The 22,664-nt window shown below is 46.7% G+C and overlaps 1 protein-coding gene across 3 annotated transcripts in view; it reads left to right on the forward strand.

Annotated features, from left to right (window-relative positions):
• The first annotated feature begins 8,622 nt into the window (after positions 1 to 8,622).
• The window catches only part of vit (vitrin), a 48,774-nt gene continuing 34,732 nt past the window's right edge, over positions 8,623 to 22,664 (forward strand). Inside the window, exons 1-4 of one of the 3 annotated variants that reach the window (XM_067984103.1) lie at positions 8,623 to 8,823; positions 13,501 to 13,640; positions 18,216 to 18,284; positions 21,866 to 22,022. In XM_067984103.1, the coding sequence (XP_067840204.1) occupies positions 13,607 to 13,640; positions 18,216 to 18,284; positions 21,866 to 22,022 (260 nt within the window). In that variant the 5' untranslated portion in view covers positions 8,623 to 8,823; positions 13,501 to 13,606. The remainder of the gene's footprint in view (positions 8,824 to 13,500; positions 13,641 to 18,215; positions 18,285 to 21,865; positions 22,023 to 22,664) is intronic. The other 2 variants (XM_067984105.1, XM_067984106.1) reach the window with 2 other exon arrangements.

Consider the following 22,664-nt stretch of genomic DNA (forward strand, 5'->3'; position numbering starts at 1 on the left):
CTCCTCTGCTCTTCTAAATAATGCTGCGTGATCTGTTTACGGCCACCTGAGAGGCAGCGAGGGCCTTAGTTTCACATTTCATCTGAAAGACAGCATCTCTGACAGTGCAGCACTCCCTCAGTACTGCATTGGGAGTATCAGCCTGGATTATGTGCTGAAGTCTCCTGGAGTGGGACTTGAACCCACAACCTTCTGACATCCGAGGCGAGAATAAGAGCCACGGCTGATACCGTAGTGCGGCCTACATTGTGATCTAAAGCTATTCCTACTTCTCTAATTATTAATGTGTTTGGATAGAGCTGAAGTTTTGGAGGCTGGAAGCAAGCGCAAACTTGACGGAAGGTTTAGCGTGCGCCAGGAGGCTTTTATATCAATCAGTGTTGAGTGGAGCTCCCACCAACTTTCAGCTCCTTCATTTGGGGGAGGCATTCTGTCCCTGTGCGTGTCGCCCTGTCACCCCCCCTCCCCCATTTCCTGTTTGCAAACACATCCCCATTGCGAAGCTTTCCTGTTGGCTTTGCGCCACGCGATGGTTTGAGTTAACAAGGGAAGATTCAGCGAGACTTTCAACCTAGAGTCTAAACAAGTGGTCCCATTGCTCAGATTGAGACTGAAAACTCTTGGATGGATCGGAGCATGATCTGATCTGAGTGTTTGGGCAACGATTGTACCCTGTTGTCTGCTGATGCTAGACATGACCATGAAAACCTTCTAATCTGGGAGCAACATAACCTTGGCATTTCATCAACATTTGATTCTAACAAAAGCATCATCAGAGTAACTCCTCCATCCAATCACAGCACATGGAAAGTTTGACAAATGGTGAGCAAAATCAACATTTCTTTACTTCATGCCTCTTTCATTGAATTAAAGAAAGAAAGACTACAGCGCCTTTCACTATCTCAGGACGTCCCAAAGCGCTTTACAGCCAATGAAGCACTTATTGAAGTGTAGTCACTGTTGTAATGTAGGAAAAGTGGCAGCCAATTTGCGCACAGCAAGATCCCACAAAAAGCAATGAGGTAAATGATCAGATAATCTGTTTAGGGAATGTTGGTTAAGGGCTAAATGTTGACCAGGACACTGGGGAGAACTCCTCTAGTAGTGGCTCCGAAAGGGCCGAGCACATCACGGCTTGGAGTTTATTTTGCAATTTGCACCCAGAGACACGGATAACCTGGGCACAAACCCAGTAGATGCAGCTTAAAAGATGGTGGGATTTTTGAGCGTAAGTGAGTTACGCGGGCTGTTACGATGCGCCCAAGTCGCCTCGATCTTTTACGTCCGTCCAGCAAATCCTCCGCTTGAATGAAACGCCGCCCATAAAACAGGCCCCGCCCACAAAACTGGCCGCACCCACAACACCGGCCCTGCCCCCAACTCTCAAATGCAAGTATCCTCCGAATGCGTTTGTTCTGGACGGTCCCTCAACATTGTGACCAGATTTTCAGGCGCAGCTGGAACGAAAGCCATTCTTTTGGACTTTCAATTGCAATTTCTTGAGTGTTTTTTTTAAATGTATTGTTACTGAGACCTGCTCTGTGTTTTCTATTTCTTTTGAATGGATTTTTATGGCAAAGTATAAGTCACATTAAAAATTGAATAGCTTCCCCGATTGCAAGTTCTTAAATATGCTGTGCCTAATGAGCATGAATGATGGTTAAATGAAGAGTTGAAACTTTAAATTTTAAGACGCAAAGAAGAAATATATTGTGTGGTTTGAAGTTTCCTTGGGCCCCACTTGTTTACGCTGATTTACACCCATTTTGAGTTCGGGAGTATTCTGATGAGATTGGGAGGAGACTTGGGTGTAACTTAACATCGGCAAAATGGGCACAACATTGGGCACAGTTTTGGGTTATGCCCACATACGTGTCAGCTGTGGCTCAGTGGGTAGCACTCTCAGCTCTGAGTCAAATAATCGTGGGTTCATAGTCCCACTCCAGAGACTTGAGCACAATATCCAGGCTGACATTCCAGAGGGAGTGCTGTACTGTCTTTTGGATGAGATATTAAACCGAGGCCCGGCTTGCCCTCTTAGGTGGATGTAAAGGATTCCATAGTACTGTCTTGAAGAAGAGCAGGGGAGTTCTCCCTGGTGTCTTGGGCCAATGTTTATCACTAAGATAGATTATCTGGCCGTTATTACATTGCTGTTTGTGGGATCTTGCTGTGTGCCAGTTGGCTGCTTTGTTTTCTACATTACAACAGTGACTACACTTCAATCATCCTTCTTTGGCTGTGAAGCACTTTGGGATGTCCTGAGGTTGTGAACGATGCTATATAAAAGTAAGTTTGCTCATAAGTGTACAGCTCTTTCAGAGAGCCAGTGCAGGTGCAATGGGCCAAATCCAATGATTCTCAGCACACACACAGACAGAGAGTTGCCCAAAGAATGTAATGTTTGTATTTATAGATTTAATTGAGGGGCTGAATGCCAAATTAAGGTATTTTCCTCCAAATTATAACAAACCCTGAAATCATTATTCAATGTGGTGGACACACTTCAACCTCTAATTAGATTACTCTCCTGCTTAATTGGCTCTATTTTAAAACAGATTTTCAATTACTGGTTGAAAGTGCTTGAACTGCAAGTTACTGAGTTACCAGGTAAGACTGTCTATGGGGGCTGTGTGTTTGAATTGATTGGTGGTGAAAGAATTAAAGCACAGAAGGCTACTTTAAGCATGACACATAAAGTAGAATTTAAACATTAGGTTTTGGTAACATTTGGGGCTTGCTAAGTGTGCCCCGGGATTTTGTTACCCTTTCAACATCTGGAATTTGTGGTGGTCTGTTCTGATGGGCGTGTGGATTTAATGCCACTGGTGCTATTGACTCTTTATTCATTCTCAGGATGTGGGCACTGCTGGCAAGGCTGGCATTTATTGCCCATTCCTAGTTGTCCCTTGAGTGGTTTGATACAACTGAGTGGCTTGCTAGGCCACTTCAGAGGGTAATTAAGAGTCAACCACGTTAGTGTGGGACTGGAGTCACATATAGGTCCAGACCAGGTAAAGACGGCAGTTTTCCTTCCCTAAAGTGGCATAGAATCATAGAATCTTACAGCACAGAAGGAGGCCATTCGGTCCATCATGCCTGTGCCAGCTCTTTGAAAGAGGTATCCAATTAGTCCCATTTCCCCTGCATCAGTAACTGCACTTCAATAACCCTTTTTTGGCTGTAATGCGCTTTGGGACGTCCTGAGGTCGTGAAAGTTGCTATATAAAAGCAAGCTTGCTCATATATGGACGACTCTTTCAGAGAGCCAGTACAAATACAATGGGCCGAATGGCCTCCTTCTGTGCTGTAAAATCCAATGATTCTCAGCACACACACAGACGGGAAGCAAATTTTTCCTTAGCAAGTATTTATCCAATTCCCTTTTGAAAGTTATTATATACCCTTTCAGACAGTGCATTCAGATCATAAAAACTCACTGCGTAGAATGTTTTAAAGACCATGAAAAGCATAGTATGGGAGCTGGAATCACATCAGTAAATTAGTTTTCTTTTTAAATAACCATCCAGCAGCCATCACATCTTGATGCCAGCCCTCAAATGACAGGGGAGAGAGGAGGGGGGAAGTGAGGGAGATCAGCGGCTGTGTATTCTAATCACTAAGGCAGCCAATTAAAGGAAGGTGGGGGGGATGAAGGGAGATTCCAATTATCCACACAAGGTGGACAAAGGGTTGGGAAGGGCCCAAAGGATATTTATTAATCCAAACAGTGGTTGGTCCTTAATCCAGCCTGTGGGGACTAACACTAGAGGGAGTGATACTTGTGTTCAGTGAGGAGCCACAGATGCTAGATGTGAGGGAATATAAATATGAAGAAAGACTTGAAAAATTGGGCCTTTTTCTCATTAGAACAATTAAAATTAGAGGGGTGATATGGTGGATGAGTTTAAAATTAAGACGGGATGGGATGTGGTAGATAGAAGCAGACTGTTTCTGGTAGTTGAGGAGGTCAAGAACAAGGATCCATAGATACAAGATTAAATGTAAGAGATTTAAAATCAGGAGAAACTTCTTCACACAGAGAGTTGTGAATCTGTGGAATTCACTTCCCGGGTCAATGGTGAGGCAGAAACTATGTCAACATTCAAGATGAGATTGGATAGGTGGATGAAGGATCAGGGGAACAGGATGGGAAAATGTGATTAGAACTATTTGCTCGTGCGGAGGGTAAATACCAACACGGACTGGTTGGGCCGAATGGCCTGTTTCTGTGTTATAACTCCCATATATTTCTGTGAGAGGGGGATCGCCATACAGATTCAGACAACTCCACTCCAGGATTTAAAATCTAGGTCTGTAGCGAGTTGAGGGACAGCAGTGCGCTGGTGTTGCTGACTCCAAGTTTGCAGAATCAAGAAGGAATGTCGTAGCAGTTAAGTGGGAGAGGGAGTTGGATGCAGATTACTGCAACACGTAAAATAAAGGATACTTTAAAAATAGCGAGAGGATATGGCACCTTATATATCTCTCTGAGAAGACAGGGCTTGTAACAAGAGAAAATAGCAGTGATTACACGAGCAATTAATTTGTCAACTTTATGCTCAGTAAGATGTATTTCAAGACATCTAAAAGGAAAAAGGGGCCTTTCAGATAACTGATAGGAAGGTGTAAAAAACAGTTAGCACTAACAAACATACTACCTTGGACAAGCTAAAGTGAATCTAGAAAAAGTGGAATAATAGAAAATCGTTCAAACAATTGGAAAGTTTTTTCTCTCTCGCTTACGCTAGGGGGTCAAAGTTCAGTTAGGGAGTGTATGGGGCCATTTTAGGGCGATTTGTGGTGGATCGTCAATGACAATGAATATGGGAAAAGAATTGAACAGATACCTTAGCCTAGAAATTCCACAATTCCACTATTTTTTGGGGGTAAAAATGGAAGATTTGCCATAGATAGGGGGAGGAGGAGGGGGGGATGTCAGGATTTTGGGTGGGACTCAGAAACATCAGAGTTCCATCAATTCTAACACACACCATAAATCCCAGAGGAAGCAAGAGTGGGCGTGAGAAGTGTCATAGGAGCAGTAGGCCATTCAGCCCCTCGAGCCCATTCCGCCATTCAATTAGATCATGGCTGACCTGTATCCTAACTCCATTTACCCGCCTTGGTTCCATAACCCTTAATACCCTTACCTAAAAAAAATCTATCAATCTCAGTTTTGAAATTTTCAATTGACCCCCAGCCTCAACAGCTTTTTGGGGGGAGAGAGTTCCAGATTTCCACTCCCCTTTGTGTGAAGAAGTGCTTCCTGACATCACCCCTGAATGGCCTAGCTCTAATTTTAAGGTTAAGCCCCCTTGTTCTGGACTCTCCTACCAGAGGAAATAGTTTCTCTGTATCTACCCTATCAAATCCTTTAATCATCTTAAACACCTCAATTAGATCACCCCTTAATCTTCTATACTCAAGGGAATACAAGCCTAGTCTGTGCAACCTGACCTCATAAATTAACCCTTTTAGACCTGGTACTGGTGTTGGTGGTACTGGTGCTGGTACTGGTGTTACTGATGCTGGTACTGGTATTGGTGCTGGTGCTGGTACTGGTGTTACTGATGCTGTTACTGGTACCGGTACTGGTACTGGTGCTGGTACTGGTGTTACTTGTAGACAATTTTACAACACCAAGTTATAGTCCAGCAATTTTATTTTAAATTCACAAGCTTTCGGAGGCTTCCTCCTTCCTCAGGTGAACGATGGTGTTACTGGTACTGGTACTGGTATTGGTGCTGGTACTGGTGTTACTTGTACTGTTGTTACTGGTACTGGTGTTGACGTTACTTGTACTGGTGCTTGTTCTAGTGTTACTGGTGCTTAATTGAGGTGTATAAAATTATGAGGGGCCTGGATAGAGTGGATAGGAAGGACCTATTTCCTTACCAGAAAGGTCAATAATCAGGGGGCATGGATTTAAAGTAATTGGTAGAAGGATTAGAGGGATGTTGAGGAGAATTTTTTTCACCCAGAGGGTGGTGGGGGTCTGGAACTCACTGCCTGAAAGGGTGGTAGAGGCAGAAACCCTCAACTCATTTAAAAATTACTTGGCTATACCCTTGAAGTGCCATAACCTACAAGGCTACGATGGTAGTCATGATGTGGCGATGCCGGTGATGGACTGGGGTTGACAATTGTAAACAATTTTACAACACCAAGTTATAGTCCAGCAATTTTATTTTAAATTCACAAGCTTTCGGAGGCTACCTCCTTCCTCAGGTGAACGATGTGGAAATGAAATCCTCGAAATGAAGTCGCATTTATAATTCACAGAACAATGCTTGGTGAGTACAGACAGTTTTTTCAACTGCCCGTTGCCAAGGCAATCAGTGTGCAGACAGACAGGTGTTACCTGCCAGGTCTCACAGAATATACAAATCACCAAAAAAAACAACAAACAAAAAAAAACAGAGATAGAGAGGTAGAAACATAGAAAAGACAGCAACTGACCCGTTATATTAAAAACAGATAACATTTGTTCGCTGGTGGGGTAACGTGTAGCGTGACATGAACCCAAGATCCCGGTTGAGGCCGTCCTCATGGGTACGGAACTTGGCAATCAATTTCTGCTCGACGATTTTGCGTTGTCGTGTGTCTCGAAGGCCGCCTTGGAGTATGCTTACCCGAAGGTCGGTGGCTGAATGTCCTTGACTGCTGAAGTGTTCCCCGACTGGGAGGGAACCCTCCTGTCTGGCGATTATTGCGCGGTGTCCGTTCATCCGTTGTCGCAGTGTCTGCATGGTCTCGCCAATGTACCATGCTCTGGGGCATCCTTTCCTGCAACGTTCATACTCCTGTGACTCGGCCAACGTTGTCTACCTCATACGTTGCAGGAAAGGATGCCCCAGAGCATGGTACATTGGCGAGACCATGCAGACACTGCGACAACGGATGAACGGACACCGCGCAACAATCGCCAAACAGGAGGGTTCCCTCCCAGTCGGGGAACACTTCAGCAGTCAAGGACATTCAGCCACTGACCTTCGGGTAAGCATACTCCAAGGCGGCCTTCGAGACACACGACAACGCAAAATCGTCGAGCAGAAATTGATTGCCAAGTTCCGCACCCATGAGGATGGCCTCAACCGGGATCTTGGGTTCATGTCACGCTACACGTTACCCCACCAGCGAACAAATGTTATCTGTTTTTAATATAACGGGTCAGTTGCTGTCTTTTCTATGTTTCTACCTCTCTATCTCTGTTTTTTTTTGTTTGTTTTTTTTGGTGATTTGTATATTCTGTGAGACCTGGCAGGTAACACCTGTCTGTCTGCAAACTGATTGCCTTGGGCAACGGGCAGTTGAAAAAACTGTCTGTACTCACCAAGCATTGTTCTGTGAATTATAAATGCGACTTCATTTCGAGGATTTCATTTCCACATCGTTCACCTGAGGAAGGAGGTAGCCTCCGAAAGCTTGTGAATTTAAAATAAAATTGCTGGACTATAACTTGGTGTTGTAAAATTGTTTACAATTGTCAACCCCAGTCCATCACCGGCATCGCCACATCATGACTACCATCGTAGCCTTGTAGGTTATGGCACTTCAAGGGTATAGCCAAGTAATTTTTAAATGAGTTGAGGGTTTCTGCCTCTACCACCCTTTCAGGCAGTGAGTTCCAGACCCCCACCACCCTCTGGGTGAAAAAAATTCTCCTCAACATCCCTCTAATCCTTCTACCAATCACTTTAAATCCATGCCCACTGATTATTGACCTCTCTGGTAAGGAAATAGGTCCTTCCTATCCACTCTATTTAGGCCCCTCATAATTTTATATACCTCAATTAAATCGCCCCCCCAGCCTCCTCTGTTCCAAAGAAAACAACCCCAGCCTATCCAATCTTTCCTCATAGCTAAAATTCTCCAGCCCTGGCAACATCCTTGTAAATCTGCTCTGTACCCTCTCTAATACAATCACATTCTTCCTGTAATGTGGTGATCAGAACTGTACGCAGTACTCTAGTGTTACTGGTACTGGCGTTACTGGTGTTACTGGTACTGGTGCTTGTGTCACTGGTACTGGTACAATTGCTGGTGTTACTAGTACAGGTACTGGTGTTACAGGTACAGGTTTTACTGGTGCTGGTACTAGTGTTACTGGTACTAGTGTTACTGGTACAGGTTTTACTGGTGCTGGTACTGGTGTTACCGGTACAGGTTTTACTGGTGCTGGTAATGGTGTTACCGGTACAGGTTTTACTGGTGCTGGTAATGGTGTTACCGGTACAGGTTTTACTGTTACTGGTAATGGTGTTACTGTTACTGGTAATGGTGTTACTGCTACTGGTGTTACTGTTACTGGTACTGGTTTTACTGATGCCGGTACTGGTGTTACCGGTACAGGTTTTACTGGTGCTGGTAATGGTGTTACTGGTACTGGTAATGGTGTTACTGGTACTGGTTTTACTGATGCCGGTACTGGTGTTACTGGTACTGGTGTTGGTATTGCTACTGGCTGTGTCCCTATCCCTGTCCCCGTGGGTCCTGGTGAGATTGCTGTGGTCCTGGAGGTTGTTCTTGTTACAGGTTTCGGGCTGCCCTTTACACAGTACGATCCCTGGGTGCAGGGTGAGGAGCGGATCGTTGCAGCCCGCCCCTCGCTGCCCTCCAGTGGCTCCTTCTCCCACTGCCTCCCAGTCACTCCCAGACTCTCGGAGCTGTGAACCGTCCCGTCCCAGCCCCAGCTCACCAGGGCTGTGAGTCTGTCCCGCCCCGGGGAACCGAGCCGAGCCGAGCCGGGAATGTGATAATGTGGACAAGAGGTCTGGGGAACAGAAAACTCCCACAGACTGATTCCAGGACTCCGCTCCGGTGAGTTTGACTGCATCCTCCTCATTATTATTATTATTCCCAGCTTCTGTTCATTTCACATCGTGCAGCCGATCCGTTTGTTTTAACCCGTTACAGAGACTTGAGCTCAGCACAATACATCAAACAGTATATTGGTATTGGAAGGACTCCTGCCTCGTGAGTTATTGTGCTCCTGTTTCTCACTAAACCTACCTGACCTCTCACAGGCAGGGAGTGAGTCCATGATCGCAAGATTAACATCACAATTTGTTTTGGTTCAATAAACTCAAACAGCTAGTGACACACCTGGTGTTTGAGTTACTTTTTGTGTGTTTGTACATCTATGTGTGTGTTTCTCCGCGTGTGTGTCTCTTTCTCTGTATGTCTATGTGTGTCTGGGTGTATGTGTTTCTCCATGTGTCTGTGTTTCTCTGTATCTGTGTCTTTCTGTGTGTTTATGTATCTGTGTCTTTCTGTGTGTGTTTCTCTGGATATATCTGTGTCTTTCTGTGTGTTTCTCTGTGTATCTGTGAATTTCTATGTGTTTCTCTGTATGTATGTGTCTTTCTGTGTGTGTTTCTCTATCTTTCTATGTGTTTATGTATCTGTGTCTTTCTGTATGTATCTGTGTCTTTCTGTGTGTGTTTCTCTGTATGTATCTGTGTCTTTCTGTGTGTTTCTCTGTATGTATCTGTGTCTTTCTGTGTGTGTTTCTCTATGTATCTGTGTCTTTCTGTGTGTGTTTCTCTGTATGTATCTGTGTCTTTCTGTGTGTTTCTCTGTATGTATCTGTGTCTTTCTGTGTGTTTCTCTGTATGTATCTGTGTCTTTCTGTGTGTTTCTCTGTATGTATCTGTGTCTTTCTGTGTGTGTTTCTCTGTATGTATCTGTGTCTTTCTGTGTGTGTTTCTCTGTATGTATCTGTGTCTTTCTGTGTGTGTTTCTCTATGTATCTGTGTCTTTCTGTGTGTTTCTCTGTATGTATCTGTGTCTTTCTGTGTGTGTTTCTCTGTATGTATCTGTGTCTTTCTGTGTATGTCTGTGTCTCTGTATGTATCTGTGTCTTTCTGTGTGTGTTTCTCTGTATGTATCTGTGTCTTTCTGTGTATGTCTGTGTCTCTGTATGTATCTGTGTCTTTCTGTGTGTGTTTGTGTCTCTGTATGTATCTGTGTCTTTCTGTGTGTGTTTCTCTATGTATCTGTGTCTTTCTGTGTATGTCTGTGTCTCTGTGTGTTGTATGTGTGGAGTGGTTATTGAATTGTTATTGAATGGTTAGTGGGCGAAAGTTGGTTGCGGAATCTCAATCTCCGATTTGTTTTCTTGTCCATTGTATCTGTTTTGGAAAATATGCCGCAGAATATCAGGGAGAGAAAATTACATATGGCCACATAAACTCTGGGAACGATCTGAGTTTGCTAAACCAGTACAAACACGAATAAAAATGCCTTCAGCTCTGCATTTTATCGAGAATTTGGGAATGACTGAACTTGGGTGTTGAGTTGGCCTCGGGAAGCTGCGCCACATTCTGGGCAGAGCAGGTACTGCACCCTAGAGCAGCCCCATCTCGACTTGCAGTCTGGACAGTGTTTAAACCCCTTCATGTTCCTGTAAAGCGACTTTAAACTAAGTGCAGCTGATTGTGAAAATAACAAAATTAAAAAAGAAATGCAAAGTTATCTCAAACTTGTGACTACCTGCGTTAAAATTATATGATGCAAAAAAGATTAGGTGGAAAATTATTTGTGAGAATTCAAAGTTAACAAGTCAGTTTAGTTCTGAAATCAATGGAAATTTTTGCAATGCCAATGATTTTGTAAAAACTAAATATTATTCGCAGCTAATTAAAAAAAAAACAAGTTTTAAAGGGCCACTCCTCCAAAAATTTTAAAGGGCCACTCCCCCAAAAGCCATGTAAAGAAAACAGGCATTCAGCAGCAAAAAATAAACAGGATTGTCTCATAGAAACCAATAGAATCTAATCGCAGAGTCAGCAGTGGGCAAGGAGATCTCCACATTGGCTGACAGTTCTGGGACCAGTCAGATGAACTGTGATATCTGCATTATTCTGAAATAGAACATCTGGTTATCATCATTTGCTTTTAGTCTCAGTTCCATAATATGCTGTCCAAGTGTATTTCCGAACTTTCTCGTGAGGTTTCTCGAGGAGCCCTGTAACTTCTAAAGTCCTACAACCCTCCGAGATCTCTGTGCTCCTCTAATTCTGGCCTCTTGCGCATCTCCCAATTTTCATCGCTCCACCATTGGCGGCCGTGCCTTCAGCTGCCTAGGCCCTAAGCTCTGGAATTCCCTCCCTAAACCTCTCTGCCTCTCTCCTCCTTTTAAGTTGCTTCTTAAAACCTACCTCTTTGACCAAGCTTTTGGTCACCTGTCCTAATATCTCCTTATGTGGCTCGCTGTCAAATGTTGTCTGAGAATTACTCCTGTGAAGCTTAGGATGTTTTACTACATTAAAGGCGCTGTGTAAATGGAAGTTGTTGTTGTTGTTGTTTATCCCTCCTCTTCCCTTTTTGTTTTCCTCCTTCACCCCTTTCGTACTTTAAATGTCCTTCCCAAGTGGGACTTCAGTCTTGTCTCTTTCCCATCGTCTCACCATGTGCTGAAGCATGACGCTCCATCTTTGGCCCAATCAGATACATACAAAATTGACGGGCAGGAAAAGACCAGCTGGTCCATCAAGCCCGCCCCCCAGACCACAATGGCCGGAGTATCGTGACTAAACACTTCCTCATTTCCCCTCCCTGCCCCCCTCCTCCCCCCCCCCCATCATGTAATCTCCTGGGAGAGGCAACAAACCAGAAAAAAAATCCAGGACCAATAAAGGAAAAAATACTCTGGAAAATTCCTCTCCGACCCCCCTCAGGCGATCGAGACCAGTCCAGGAGATCACATGGACCAAATGTTATCTATAAAGTCAGTTACCTTCTAAATGATGCGATCTCTGCCTCAGTCAAGAACCGGTCCAACTCCCTCTTGAAGGCCACACCAGCCGGCAACACATTCCCGAGGCTCACTGCTCTCTGGGGAAAGAACCGCCTCACACCCAGTCTATTCCTACTCTTCCATAGTTTAAACAAACTATCACACCACAGGCCTACGAATATGAACTCAGTCACCACGACAGTTGTCACATGACTTCAACAGCTCCACAGATACTGGACGCCTCGTTTCCATAAGAGAAAAGTTTGAACTCCACATAATCTTAGAAATAACCGTAAGCCATCGAAATAAATGGCAGATTGTATTGTGCCTTACCAGCTGTTTCCAAGACGATTGTTGATTTAACACGTGACTTACTCCAAACTGTTACTAACTCGGAGATAGAAGGGCAAACAAGGGCAGCTTATAATCGAGTCCTTTCATGCTTCACTAAAAAGAAAGTGTGTTCCTAATCCCATTTTACAGCTGCCACAATTCCAATCGAATCATTCGCCATTCAGATCTACTTATCCCCTCCCTTCAGACCTGTGGTGTTAGTCTCATATGCCCGGTGGGGTGCATGATGAGAGAGCTCCACCAATTAACCAGAGTAACTACATTCACTGCGTTAATGGTGTTGAATCAACTTCTGAATGTTAATAGTAGTTTCAAAATGTTTGGAATCTGGGGATTCCCAGGTTGTGGCTCAGTCGGGTCTTACTGGGTAACCCTTGGTTCATTTATTTCAGAATATCTCCAATTTTTTTAAAACAGGAATTTCACCAAAATAGTGGAGTTTTGTACTTTAACGCAGTGGGGATCTGATTTGCACTGGGCAGTGTTCAGATAAGCTAGAATCAACTATGTTGGATTTGTGTTGTTTTGAGCTGTGTGGACTATATTGGGTTTATGTTGGTTTTGTGTCTGTTTTGAGCTGCGTGGGCTATATTGGGTTTATGTTGGATTTGTGTTGTATTGAGCTGTGTGGACTATATTGTGTTTATGTTGGTTTTGTGTTGTTTTGAGCTGTGTGGATTATATTGTGTTTATGTTGGTTTTGTGTTGTTTTGAGCTGTGTGGATTATATTGTGTTTATGTTGGTTTTGTGTTGTTTTGAGCTGTGTGGACTATATTGTGTTTATGTTGGTTTTGTGATTGTTTTGAGCTGTGCGGACTATATTGGGTTTATGTTGGTTTTGTGTCTGTATTGAGCTGTGTGGACTATATTGTGTTTATGTTAGTTTTGTCTCTGTATTGAGCTGTGTGGACTATGAAATATAGAGCTGCTCCTTCAGTGATTGTAACAAATTTAAAACGCCTTGAATTTAAAATTCTCATCCTTGTTTTCAAATCCCTCCATGGCCTCACCCCTCCCTATCTCTGTAACCTCCTCCAGCACTACAACTCTCCGAGATCTCTGTGCTCCTCCAATTCGGGCCTCTTGAGCATCCCCGATTTTCATCGCTCCACCATTGGCGGCCGTGCCTTCAGCTGCCTAGGCCCTAAACTCTGGAATTCCCTCCCTAAACCTCTCTATCTCTCTCTCCTCCTTTAAGACGCTCCATAAAACCTACCTCTTTGACCAAGCTTTTGGTCACCTCTCTGAATATTTCTTTATGCGGCTTGGTGTCAAATTTTTGTTTGATAACGTTCCTGAGAAGTGCCTTTACTATGTTAAAGGGAATATATCAATTCACGTTGTTGTTGTTGTGTACACACTGTGAACTCTAACACGTTCTATAATTCTGTTTTCACTTCAGATGACGAATCTTTGTGTGTTTTCTCATGATCAGCAGGGACCTTGTTCATGAAGTGACTTCATCTAAAGACTGAAAGTGTGCTTTGTGACCCCATCGCAATCTCACAATGAGCTCATCCGCTATAGGAGCCTTCACCCTGGGTACGTTGGCAGAAATCTCATGCCTCTTTATTTGTACGAGTCAATCCCAGCAGAGACATGTGGCACTGAGCACAAAAGGGACCGGTATCCGGGCAGATTAACGAGTAGTCTCCACGCGCCCTTCCAAATGCAGTTGTCCTGTATAAAAATGAGCTGCTATCACAGATTGTTTTCCCAAATAAGTTCACACCTTTCTTTTAATTTAATTGACGTTATATATAATCATTTTTGTATTTGTAGAATGTTCCAACACAGAAACGGTCCATTCAGTGAATCCCACGCTCCTGCTCATCTCACACTCCCTCTTTCACAAGCAACTATCTAAATCCCTTTTAAAAAGAATTAATGGTCTCTGCTTTGAACAATGGGTTTGTGGTAGAGAATTCCACATTCCTACCAGTCTCTGCATGGTGTCAGGAAATGCTGGGAGACACTCAGCAGGTCAGGCAGCATCTGTGGAGAGAGAAACAGAGTTAACGTTTCAGCTCGATGACCTTTCGACAGGTTCACCACGGATGCTGCCTGACCTGCTGAGTCTTTCCAGCATTTTCTGTTTTTATTTCAGATTTCCAGCATATGTAGAATTTTGCTTTTTTGTGTAATGTCAGCCTTGGCTCAATGGGTAGCATTCTCCCCTCTGAGTCAGAAGGTCGTAGGTTCAAACATATAGGGCTCAATTTTCGCATCCGCGATCGGGTACGTTCCTGGCGGGGGGGGGGGCTGCGAAAATTGGGAATTCCCGGGGCGGGTCGGGAGCCCGGCTCCAACCCGCCCACTTCCGGGTTTCCCACTGACGCGCTCACATGCGCGTGCAGCCCCCGCATGTGGGACTCCCGCTGGCAATTAAAGCCGACGGGGTGCCACTTAAAATACTTGAACAGGTACTTCAGGTCGTTTACAGACCTGATTGACCTGATATTTTAGGAGGGGTGGGATTTTGCAACTGACTGAGACTGTTTCCCATACTGGGGGAAACACTCCCAGTTCAAATGGACGTGTTGCAGCCATCAGCCTGTGGCAGCTGCAAAGGTCCATTTGACAGGTTTGGGGGGGAGAGACCCTCACTCATTGCAGGAGGCCACTCTGTCACTTGGGACAAAGTTTGGCCTCCACCACCCTCCTCCTAACAATAACATTCACCAACTTGCACACTTACCCCGGGGTCCAGACACATGTACCTACTTTGCGGACCCCCTCAGATGTACATCTTGCGGATGGGGGCCGCTGTAGCTGCAGTCATGACCTCCTTGGAGGGCGAACAGCATCACCAGCCTCGCCGGCCACACCGTCCACCTCTGACACGTGGAGCTCCACAACACAGTGCTGTGACACATCCACCTGCACAGCAGGAGGGAGGGCAACCGCAGAGAGAGATGCTTCGCAGAGGGCACTACCCTCGCCACAGGGTCCACAGACCAAGGCTCAGCTTCCTAGACCTCTCTGAGCAGCAGTGCACACGGAGGCTCAGAGTCAATCGACATGTCGTTGTGGACATCTGCAGCCTCCTTCATGCCGAGCTGCTCCCGGCTGGCCCGAGCACCATCTTCTTACCTGTGGCTGTCAAAGTCACCACTGCCCTCAACAACTTCTCCGTATCCTTCCAGGGTGCCACCGGGGACATCGCCAACGTCTCTCAGTCGTCTGCACAAAAGAGCCCTGCAAATACACCTACACCCACTCTGCAGTGACACAATGGGTGGCATCAGGTGTGGGTCTTCATTGTGATCCTCAGGGAAGGGCATTATTGCACAAACCAGACAAGATTTGCAAAGATGTGGCAGTAGTGGTGCCAATATAATATGTGATGTGAGTTGGTCAGAAATTCAATATAAGTAACAACCATGACAAACCCTCAAACACCCTTGTGCATCCCCTTCATGCTCACGACACGTTTGCCTTACGCTGCCTACTGCACATATGTGATGCATGCCCTGTGGCTGCAGCACAGGTGGTGGTAGGTTGAGTGAGGCTGGCCGTGAGAGAGATGCACGAGAGGGTGAGTATGAGATAGAGCCATGAGATTGTATGAGGATTGGGTTGAGTGGTAGTGGCAGGATGAGTACTGGCGAGGTGAGTAGGTGCAGGTACGATGAGGATGAGGTTTGAGTGGGTATGAGGGGTGATGTGACAGAGTAGTGTTGGCAGTGCAGAAGGAGATGTGGGGTGGGGGCGGTGATGGGGCAGACGGAGTGTAGGGGAATGAGTAAGTGTACTCACTTCGGCTGACTTACTTAGGTGATTGCAGCACCTCCTGCACTGTATGCAGGTGGGCGATATGTTGGTGGTGCAGGTGACCTCCTCTGCCACCTCGAGCCAGGCCTTCTTGGTGGCAGAGGCAGGCTGCTTCCTCCCGCCCGCCGGGAGGAAGCAGCCTGCAGGAGTTCCTCAGGGCAGTGTCCTAGGCCCAACCATCTTCAGCTGCTTCATCAATGACCTTCCCTCCATCATAAGGTCAGAAATGGGGATGTTCGCTGATGACTGCACAGTGTTCAGTTCCATTCGCAACCCCTCAGATAATGAAGCAGTCCGAGCCCACATGCAGCAAGACCTGGACAACATCCAGGCTTGGGCTGATAAGTGGCAAGTAACATTCGCGCCAGATAAGTGCCAGGCAATGATCATCTCCAACAAGAGAAAGTCTAACCACCTCCCCTTGACATTCAACGGCATTACCATCGCCGAATCCCCCACCATCAACATCCTGGGGGTCACCATTGACCAGAAACTGAACTGGACCAGCCATATAAATACTGTGGCTACGAGAGCAGGTCAGAGGCTGGGTGTTCTGCGGCGAGTGACTCACCTCCTGACTCCCCAAAGCCTTTCCACCATCTACAAGGCAGAAGTCAGGAGTGTGATGGAATACTCTCCACTTGCCTGGATGAGTGCAGCTCCAACAACACTCAAGAAGCTCGACACCATCCAAGATAAAGCAGCCCGCTTGATTGGCACCCCATCCACCACCCTAAACATTCACTCCCTTCACCACCGATGCACTGTGGCTGCAGTGTGTACCATCCACAGGATGCACTGCAGCAACTCGCCAAGGCTTCTTCGACAGCACCTCCCAAACCCACAACCTTTACCACCAAGAAGGACAAGAGCAGCAGGCGCATGGGAACAACACCACCTACGCGTTCCCCTCCAAGTCACACACCATCCCGACTTGGAAATATATCGCCGTTCCTTCATCGTCGCTGGGTCAAAATCCTGGAATTCCCTTCCTAACAGCACTGTGGGAGAACCTTCACCACACAGACTGCAGCGGTTCAAGAAGGCGGCTCACCACCACCTTCTCGAGGGCAATTAGGGATGGGCAATAAATGCCAGCCTTGCCAGCAACGCCCACATCCCGTGAACGAATAAAAAAAAAAAAAAAGGATGATCTCTGTCCTCCCCCTCCTCCTCACCCCATCCAATAAGAGCTGGAGTGAGGCATCATTAAACTGGGAGCAGCCTTCCCCCTGGGCTGCTCCATGCTGTAATTATTCCTATTTCTTGCAGCATCAGTCAGTGGAGGACTGCCCCTTTAAATAGAGCTCCTCCAGCTGACAGACCTTACTGCGCATGCGCAGCCCGCCCGATGCGCAGCTCAGCAGCGGGGAACCCGGAGGAGCAGGTAAGTGGATCCAATCAGCCTGCGATTGCGTGCGGGGCAGACTGATTTCACCGGGCGCGTTACCCACGCGCCCAATCTACCCCCCGCCACGAACCCGCCGCCATGGTAATATCGAGCCCATAATCTAGGCTGACACTCCCGGTGCCAGTACTGAGGGAGTGCTGCTCTGTCGGAGGTGCCATCTATCGGATGAGATGTTAAACCGAGGCCCCATCTGCCATCTCAGGTGGATGTAAAAGATCCCACTTCCACTATTGGAAGATGAGCAGGGAAGTTCTCCCCGGTGTCCTGGGCCAATATTCATCCCTCAACCAACAACAATAAAACAGATGATCTGGTCATTATCACATTGCTGTTTGTGGGATCTTGCTGTGCGCAAATTGGCTGCTGCGTTTCCTACATTACAACAGTGATTATACTTCAAAAATACTTCATTGGCTGCGAAGTGCTATGGGATGTCCTGAGGATGTGAAAGGTGCTGTATAAATGCAAGTTCTTTGGAGAACTTTTTTTCTGTCAGTCTCTACGTATGTTGACTAATTTAGATGACTCGGAGACTGTTGGCTCTTCCGAATGAGCAGCATGGAGGCAAAAACTGCTGCTTCCGTTGTTTCTCCGATTTGCAACGACCAAACACAGATACTTGAGGGTGAATATTCCAATTGTGTGCTCCTGGCATGGAGTCTCGGTCCCTGGGAGCGCGCATCGGGGAATGGCAGGCCTGTGATCTTCCATCCAATAATTGTCGCCCGTAGAGTTTGGTCCATGAGACGAGCGGAGGGAGCGTGATGAGGAAACGCGCCCTGCGTTTCACGATATGCAGATCTGGCAGGCAAGGCCCCGCGATAGGAACGCTCAATCCTAAAACTCTGCCCGCGCGTGTTTGCTGATGCAGTTTCGACAAGCTGAGGGCAGAGCAGGCGTTGACGGTTTTCTCTCTCTCTTTTTATTTGCAGTCCTGTTGCTGACTTTGGCCGACGGCGCGAGAGAGAAGGGACGGAAGAGAGAAGGGACGAAAAGACCACGTAGGTGACCGGTTCTGACCGGGAAACGGGTCCACCATGCAATCGCTTCCCGCTGACCGAGTTCATCCCACTCTTCCCATTAAAACAAAGGCAGACCAAGCACTGGGGTTCATTTCTAGAGGAACAGAATTCAAAAGCAGAGATGTTATGTTCAACTTGTATAGGACCTTGGTCAGACCACACTTGGAGTACTGTGCACAGTACTGGTCTCCATATTATAAAACGGATATAGAGGCACTGGAGAAGGTGCAGAAAAGATTTACAAGGATGACACCAGAACTGAAAGGTTAGAACTATCAGGAAAGGCTGAACAGGCTGGGGCTCTTTTCTCTAGAAAAGAGAAGACTGAGAGGTGACCTGATAGAGGTCTTTAAAATCATTAAAGCTTTGATCGGGAAGATGTTTCCACTTGTGGGGGGAGTCCAAAACTAGCGGTTGCAAATATAAGATAGTCACTAATTAATCCAATAAGGAATTCAGGAGAAACGTCTTTACTCAGAGAGTGGTGAGAATGTGGAATTTGCTACCACAAGGAGTGGTCAAGGCGGATAACATAGATACATTTAAGGGGAAGCTGGATAAGTACATGAGGGAGAAAAGAATAAAAGGTTATGGTGATAGGGTGAGATGAGGTAGGGTGGGAGGAGACTCGTGTGGAGCATAAACACCGGCATAGACCAGTTGGGCCAAATGGCCTGTTTCTGTGCTGTAAAATTCGATGTAAACTGCCCATTCCCTGGTAATTCAATGGTGTAACATATAACGTGGTGTATTTTTGGTTCAAATTGTGACTGAGTTTGTGCAAAAACCTCGTTTGCAGAGCAATAAAACTGTGTTGCTGTATTAGATACCAGCTAAAAATATCAGTCCATGCTCGATAGATAGATGAGGGAGGCTCCTCTCATCTCCTGAAACAGGCCTGCTCTACTGTGACATTGCTTTGGCTAAATGTTAATGACACACCTCCAACAGGTGCACAGAATAAATTTAATGTCAAGAGGTCACAAGGTAACATCAGATGAGAATGACCATTCGGGCCATATAAGATTGACCAAGGGCACCCTACTGTCTCACTTACTACAGAATCTACTTGTTTCTTAAATATATCCGGGGTTTTCACCTCCGCTGGGAGTCCATACGTTCATATACTGTTACAGTACAGAAGGAGGCCATTCGGCCCATCCTGCCAGCTCTTTGAAAGAGCTGTACAATTAGTCCCCCTCCCCTGCTCCTTCCCCATAGCCCTGCAAATTTTTCCTTTTCAAGTATTTATCTAATTCCCTTTTGAAAGTTATTATTGAATCTGCTTCCACCACCCTTTCAGGCAGTGGATTCCAGATCATTACAACTCACTGCGTAAAAACATTTCTCCTCATCTCTCCTCTGGTTCTTTTGCCAATTATTTTAAATCTGAGTCCTCTGGTTATCAATCCTCCTGCAGTGGAAATAGTTTCTACTTATTTACTTTATCAAAACCCCTCATGTTGATCACTCTTTGTGTAAAGAAGAATTTCCTGATATCAGCACTAAGGTTACCTGCTACTAGTTTGAACCTGTGTCCTAATCCCACAGCTTAGTATTCCAGATTAACCTCTTTCATATCATTTACTATCTTATGTACCCCCTCTATAAGAACATCTCTGACACAACTCCTTTCCAGGCTGAAAAACCCCCAAGTTTCTCAAGTCCTTCATCACTCAACCCTTTAACTCTAAGGATCAACCTCTTTGCTCCTTACACTGTCTCCAACCTTTGAAAGTCTGTCTTGTGTCTCAGTGACAAGAGCTGGACACAGTGCTCGAGGTGGGTCTGACCAGAACTGGACACAGTGCTCGAGGTGGGTCTGACCAGAACTGGACACAGTGCTCGAGGTGGGTCTGACCAGAACTGGACACTGTACTCAAGGTGCAGTCTGACCAGAACTGGACAACAGTACTCGAGGTGCAGTCTGACCAGAACTGGACGCAGTGCTCAAGATGGGTCTGACCAGAACTAGACACAGTGCTCGAGATGGGTCTGACCAGAACTGGACACAGTGCTCAAGGTGGGTCTGACCAGAACTGGACACAGTGCTCGAGGTGGGTCTGACCTGAACTGGACACAGTGCTCAAGGTGGGTCTGACCAGAACTGGACACAGTGCTCAAGGTGGGTCTGACCAGAACTGGACACAGTGCTCAAGGTGGGTCTGACCAGAACTGGACACAGTGCTCAAGGTGGGTCTGACCAGAACTGGACACAGTGCTCGAGATGGGTCTGACCAGAACTGGACACAGTGCTCAAGGTGGGTCTGACCAGAACTGGACACAGTGCTCGAGGTGGGTCTGACCTGAACTGGACGCAGTGCTCAAGATGGGTCTGACCAGAACTGGACACAGTGCTCAAGGTGGGTCTGACCAGAACTGGACACCGTGCTCGAGGTGGGTCTGACCAGAACTAGACACAGTGCTCGAGATGGGTCTGACCAGAACTGGACACAGTGCTCAAGATGGGTCTGACCAGAACTGGACACAGTGCTCAAGGTGGGTCTGACCAGAACTGGACACAGTGCTCGAGGTGGGTCTGACCAGAACTAGACACAGTGCTCGAGGTGGGTCTGACCAGAACTGGACACAGTGCTCGAGGTGGGTCTGACCAGAACTAGACACAGTGCTCAAGGTAGGTCTGAGCAGAACTGGACACAGTGCTCGAGGTGGGTCTGATCAGAGCTCTGTTGAGTTTGTTCAGGACTTCCTCTGACTTGTACTCTACTGTTTTAGCTACTAGCTTGACTCTAAGGGTAAATTTTACGGGAAGCTGGGAAGAGGGCAGGGCGGGGGATGGGGGGGATTCCTGACTGGAAACCCAAAAGTACGGGTTTCCGGACATCCTTACAATTTTGACGTAAGGACGTCTTTCAATTTTTTTCTGTAGGTTTCCCGCCCGACAGCCAGCCAGATTGACAGACTGGCCGTCAGTCGGACGGGAGAGTAGCCAGGGAGCGGATGCCAGCAGGTAAGTCTTAGATCGGGGGGGTGGGAGGGTCGGCCATCGGGGGAGGGTTGGGGGAGTCATAGGGGTCGGGGGTCATTGGGGTTGGCAGTCATGGTGGGGGGGGGGGGTCGGTCATCAGGGTGCTCAGTTATGGGGGGTCGGAGATCGTGGGGGGGGTCAGAGATCGTGGGAGGGGTCTGACGTGGGGCCAGGGGAGGGTCGGAGATCGAGGCAGGTAAGCTTGTTGGGCCTGGAGGAAACACTCCTGCTCCTCCTAGCCCACAGGTAGTGCAATAAAGGCACTTACCACCTTCCCACCTCCTCTTATGTGGCGTGAAGCAAAAGGCCTGGAAATCCTGGCCCCCAAGAGTTCAAAATAAAAAACCTATTAAAATGGAGGCCCGCGGCCTCCTTAAGAGATTTCACAAACCGACCCGCCTCCTGAGAGTGGGTTGGTCACCCGCCCCTCGTCCCACCCCCATTAAAACCGGTCCATTAAAACCAGAAGTGGACGAGTTGGGGGCGAGTTTTACTTTTTTTACGATTTTTACCTTCCCACCCGTCCCTGGGGTTAAAGTTGACCTCTCAGTGTCTGTGCTTACTCCTCTAGCCATGCCTCAGATAGACTGTGACATCAGAGCTGGCAAGATAAAGGTGTCTGAGTTTGTGGCGAGATGCCCACCTGGATGTCTGGGCACGAAGCAAGCCGTGTGGGGCACAGACGTCTACGCATCTGTTTCCAGTGTGTGCGGCGCAGCTATTCACAGGTCAACAGCTCTTTCCATTTTGTAACGTCCGAGTGGTTTGCAAAGTGTCGTTTTTTCTCTTCAGCAGCGTGTTGTACGACCATCATGCCTTGGGCTCACTGTGCAAATTGGAAACGGAGCCCAGGGCTTTTAGTTAAAATGGAAATCGATTTCTTCCACCTACTTGGAATCGTAGAATTCTCCAGCACTGATGGAGGCCATTCAGCCCATCGTGCCTGTGCCCTTTCCCTGAGAGAGCTCTTTCCCTATTCAGCCCATCAACCCTGTGCCCTCCCTCTGAACGAGCCATCTGCTTAGTCCCTATCCCCTGCCCTTTCCCCTACAGTGTCCCGTGATTTGGATGTTAGTTATTAATATTCAAAAGGTTTATAATGAATTTTTCATGATTGGAAAAGCTAACACCACAAGTGAAGCTTTGATCTCACTGCTCTGGGCAGCCCCCTTTCTGCCCCCCATCGAGGTTACAATTATTCGATTGTAGCCGCGTTGATGTTAACACCGACTCTGCTTGCTTGAGGACCATTCCAACAGAAAATCACGGGGACCGCGCCTCTGCTTTCCTGATATGAGCTCCCGGTGGGTGAAGCTCCACTCTGGAACTCTCTCCCCCAAAAAGCTTTGAGGCTGGGGGTCAATGAAAAT

This window comes from Heptranchias perlo, chromosome 5 (assembly GCF_035084215.1).
Source record: "Heptranchias perlo isolate sHepPer1 chromosome 5, sHepPer1.hap1, whole genome shotgun sequence".
Classification (NCBI taxonomy): Eukaryota; Metazoa; Chordata; class Chondrichthyes; order Hexanchiformes; family Hexanchidae; genus Heptranchias; species Heptranchias perlo.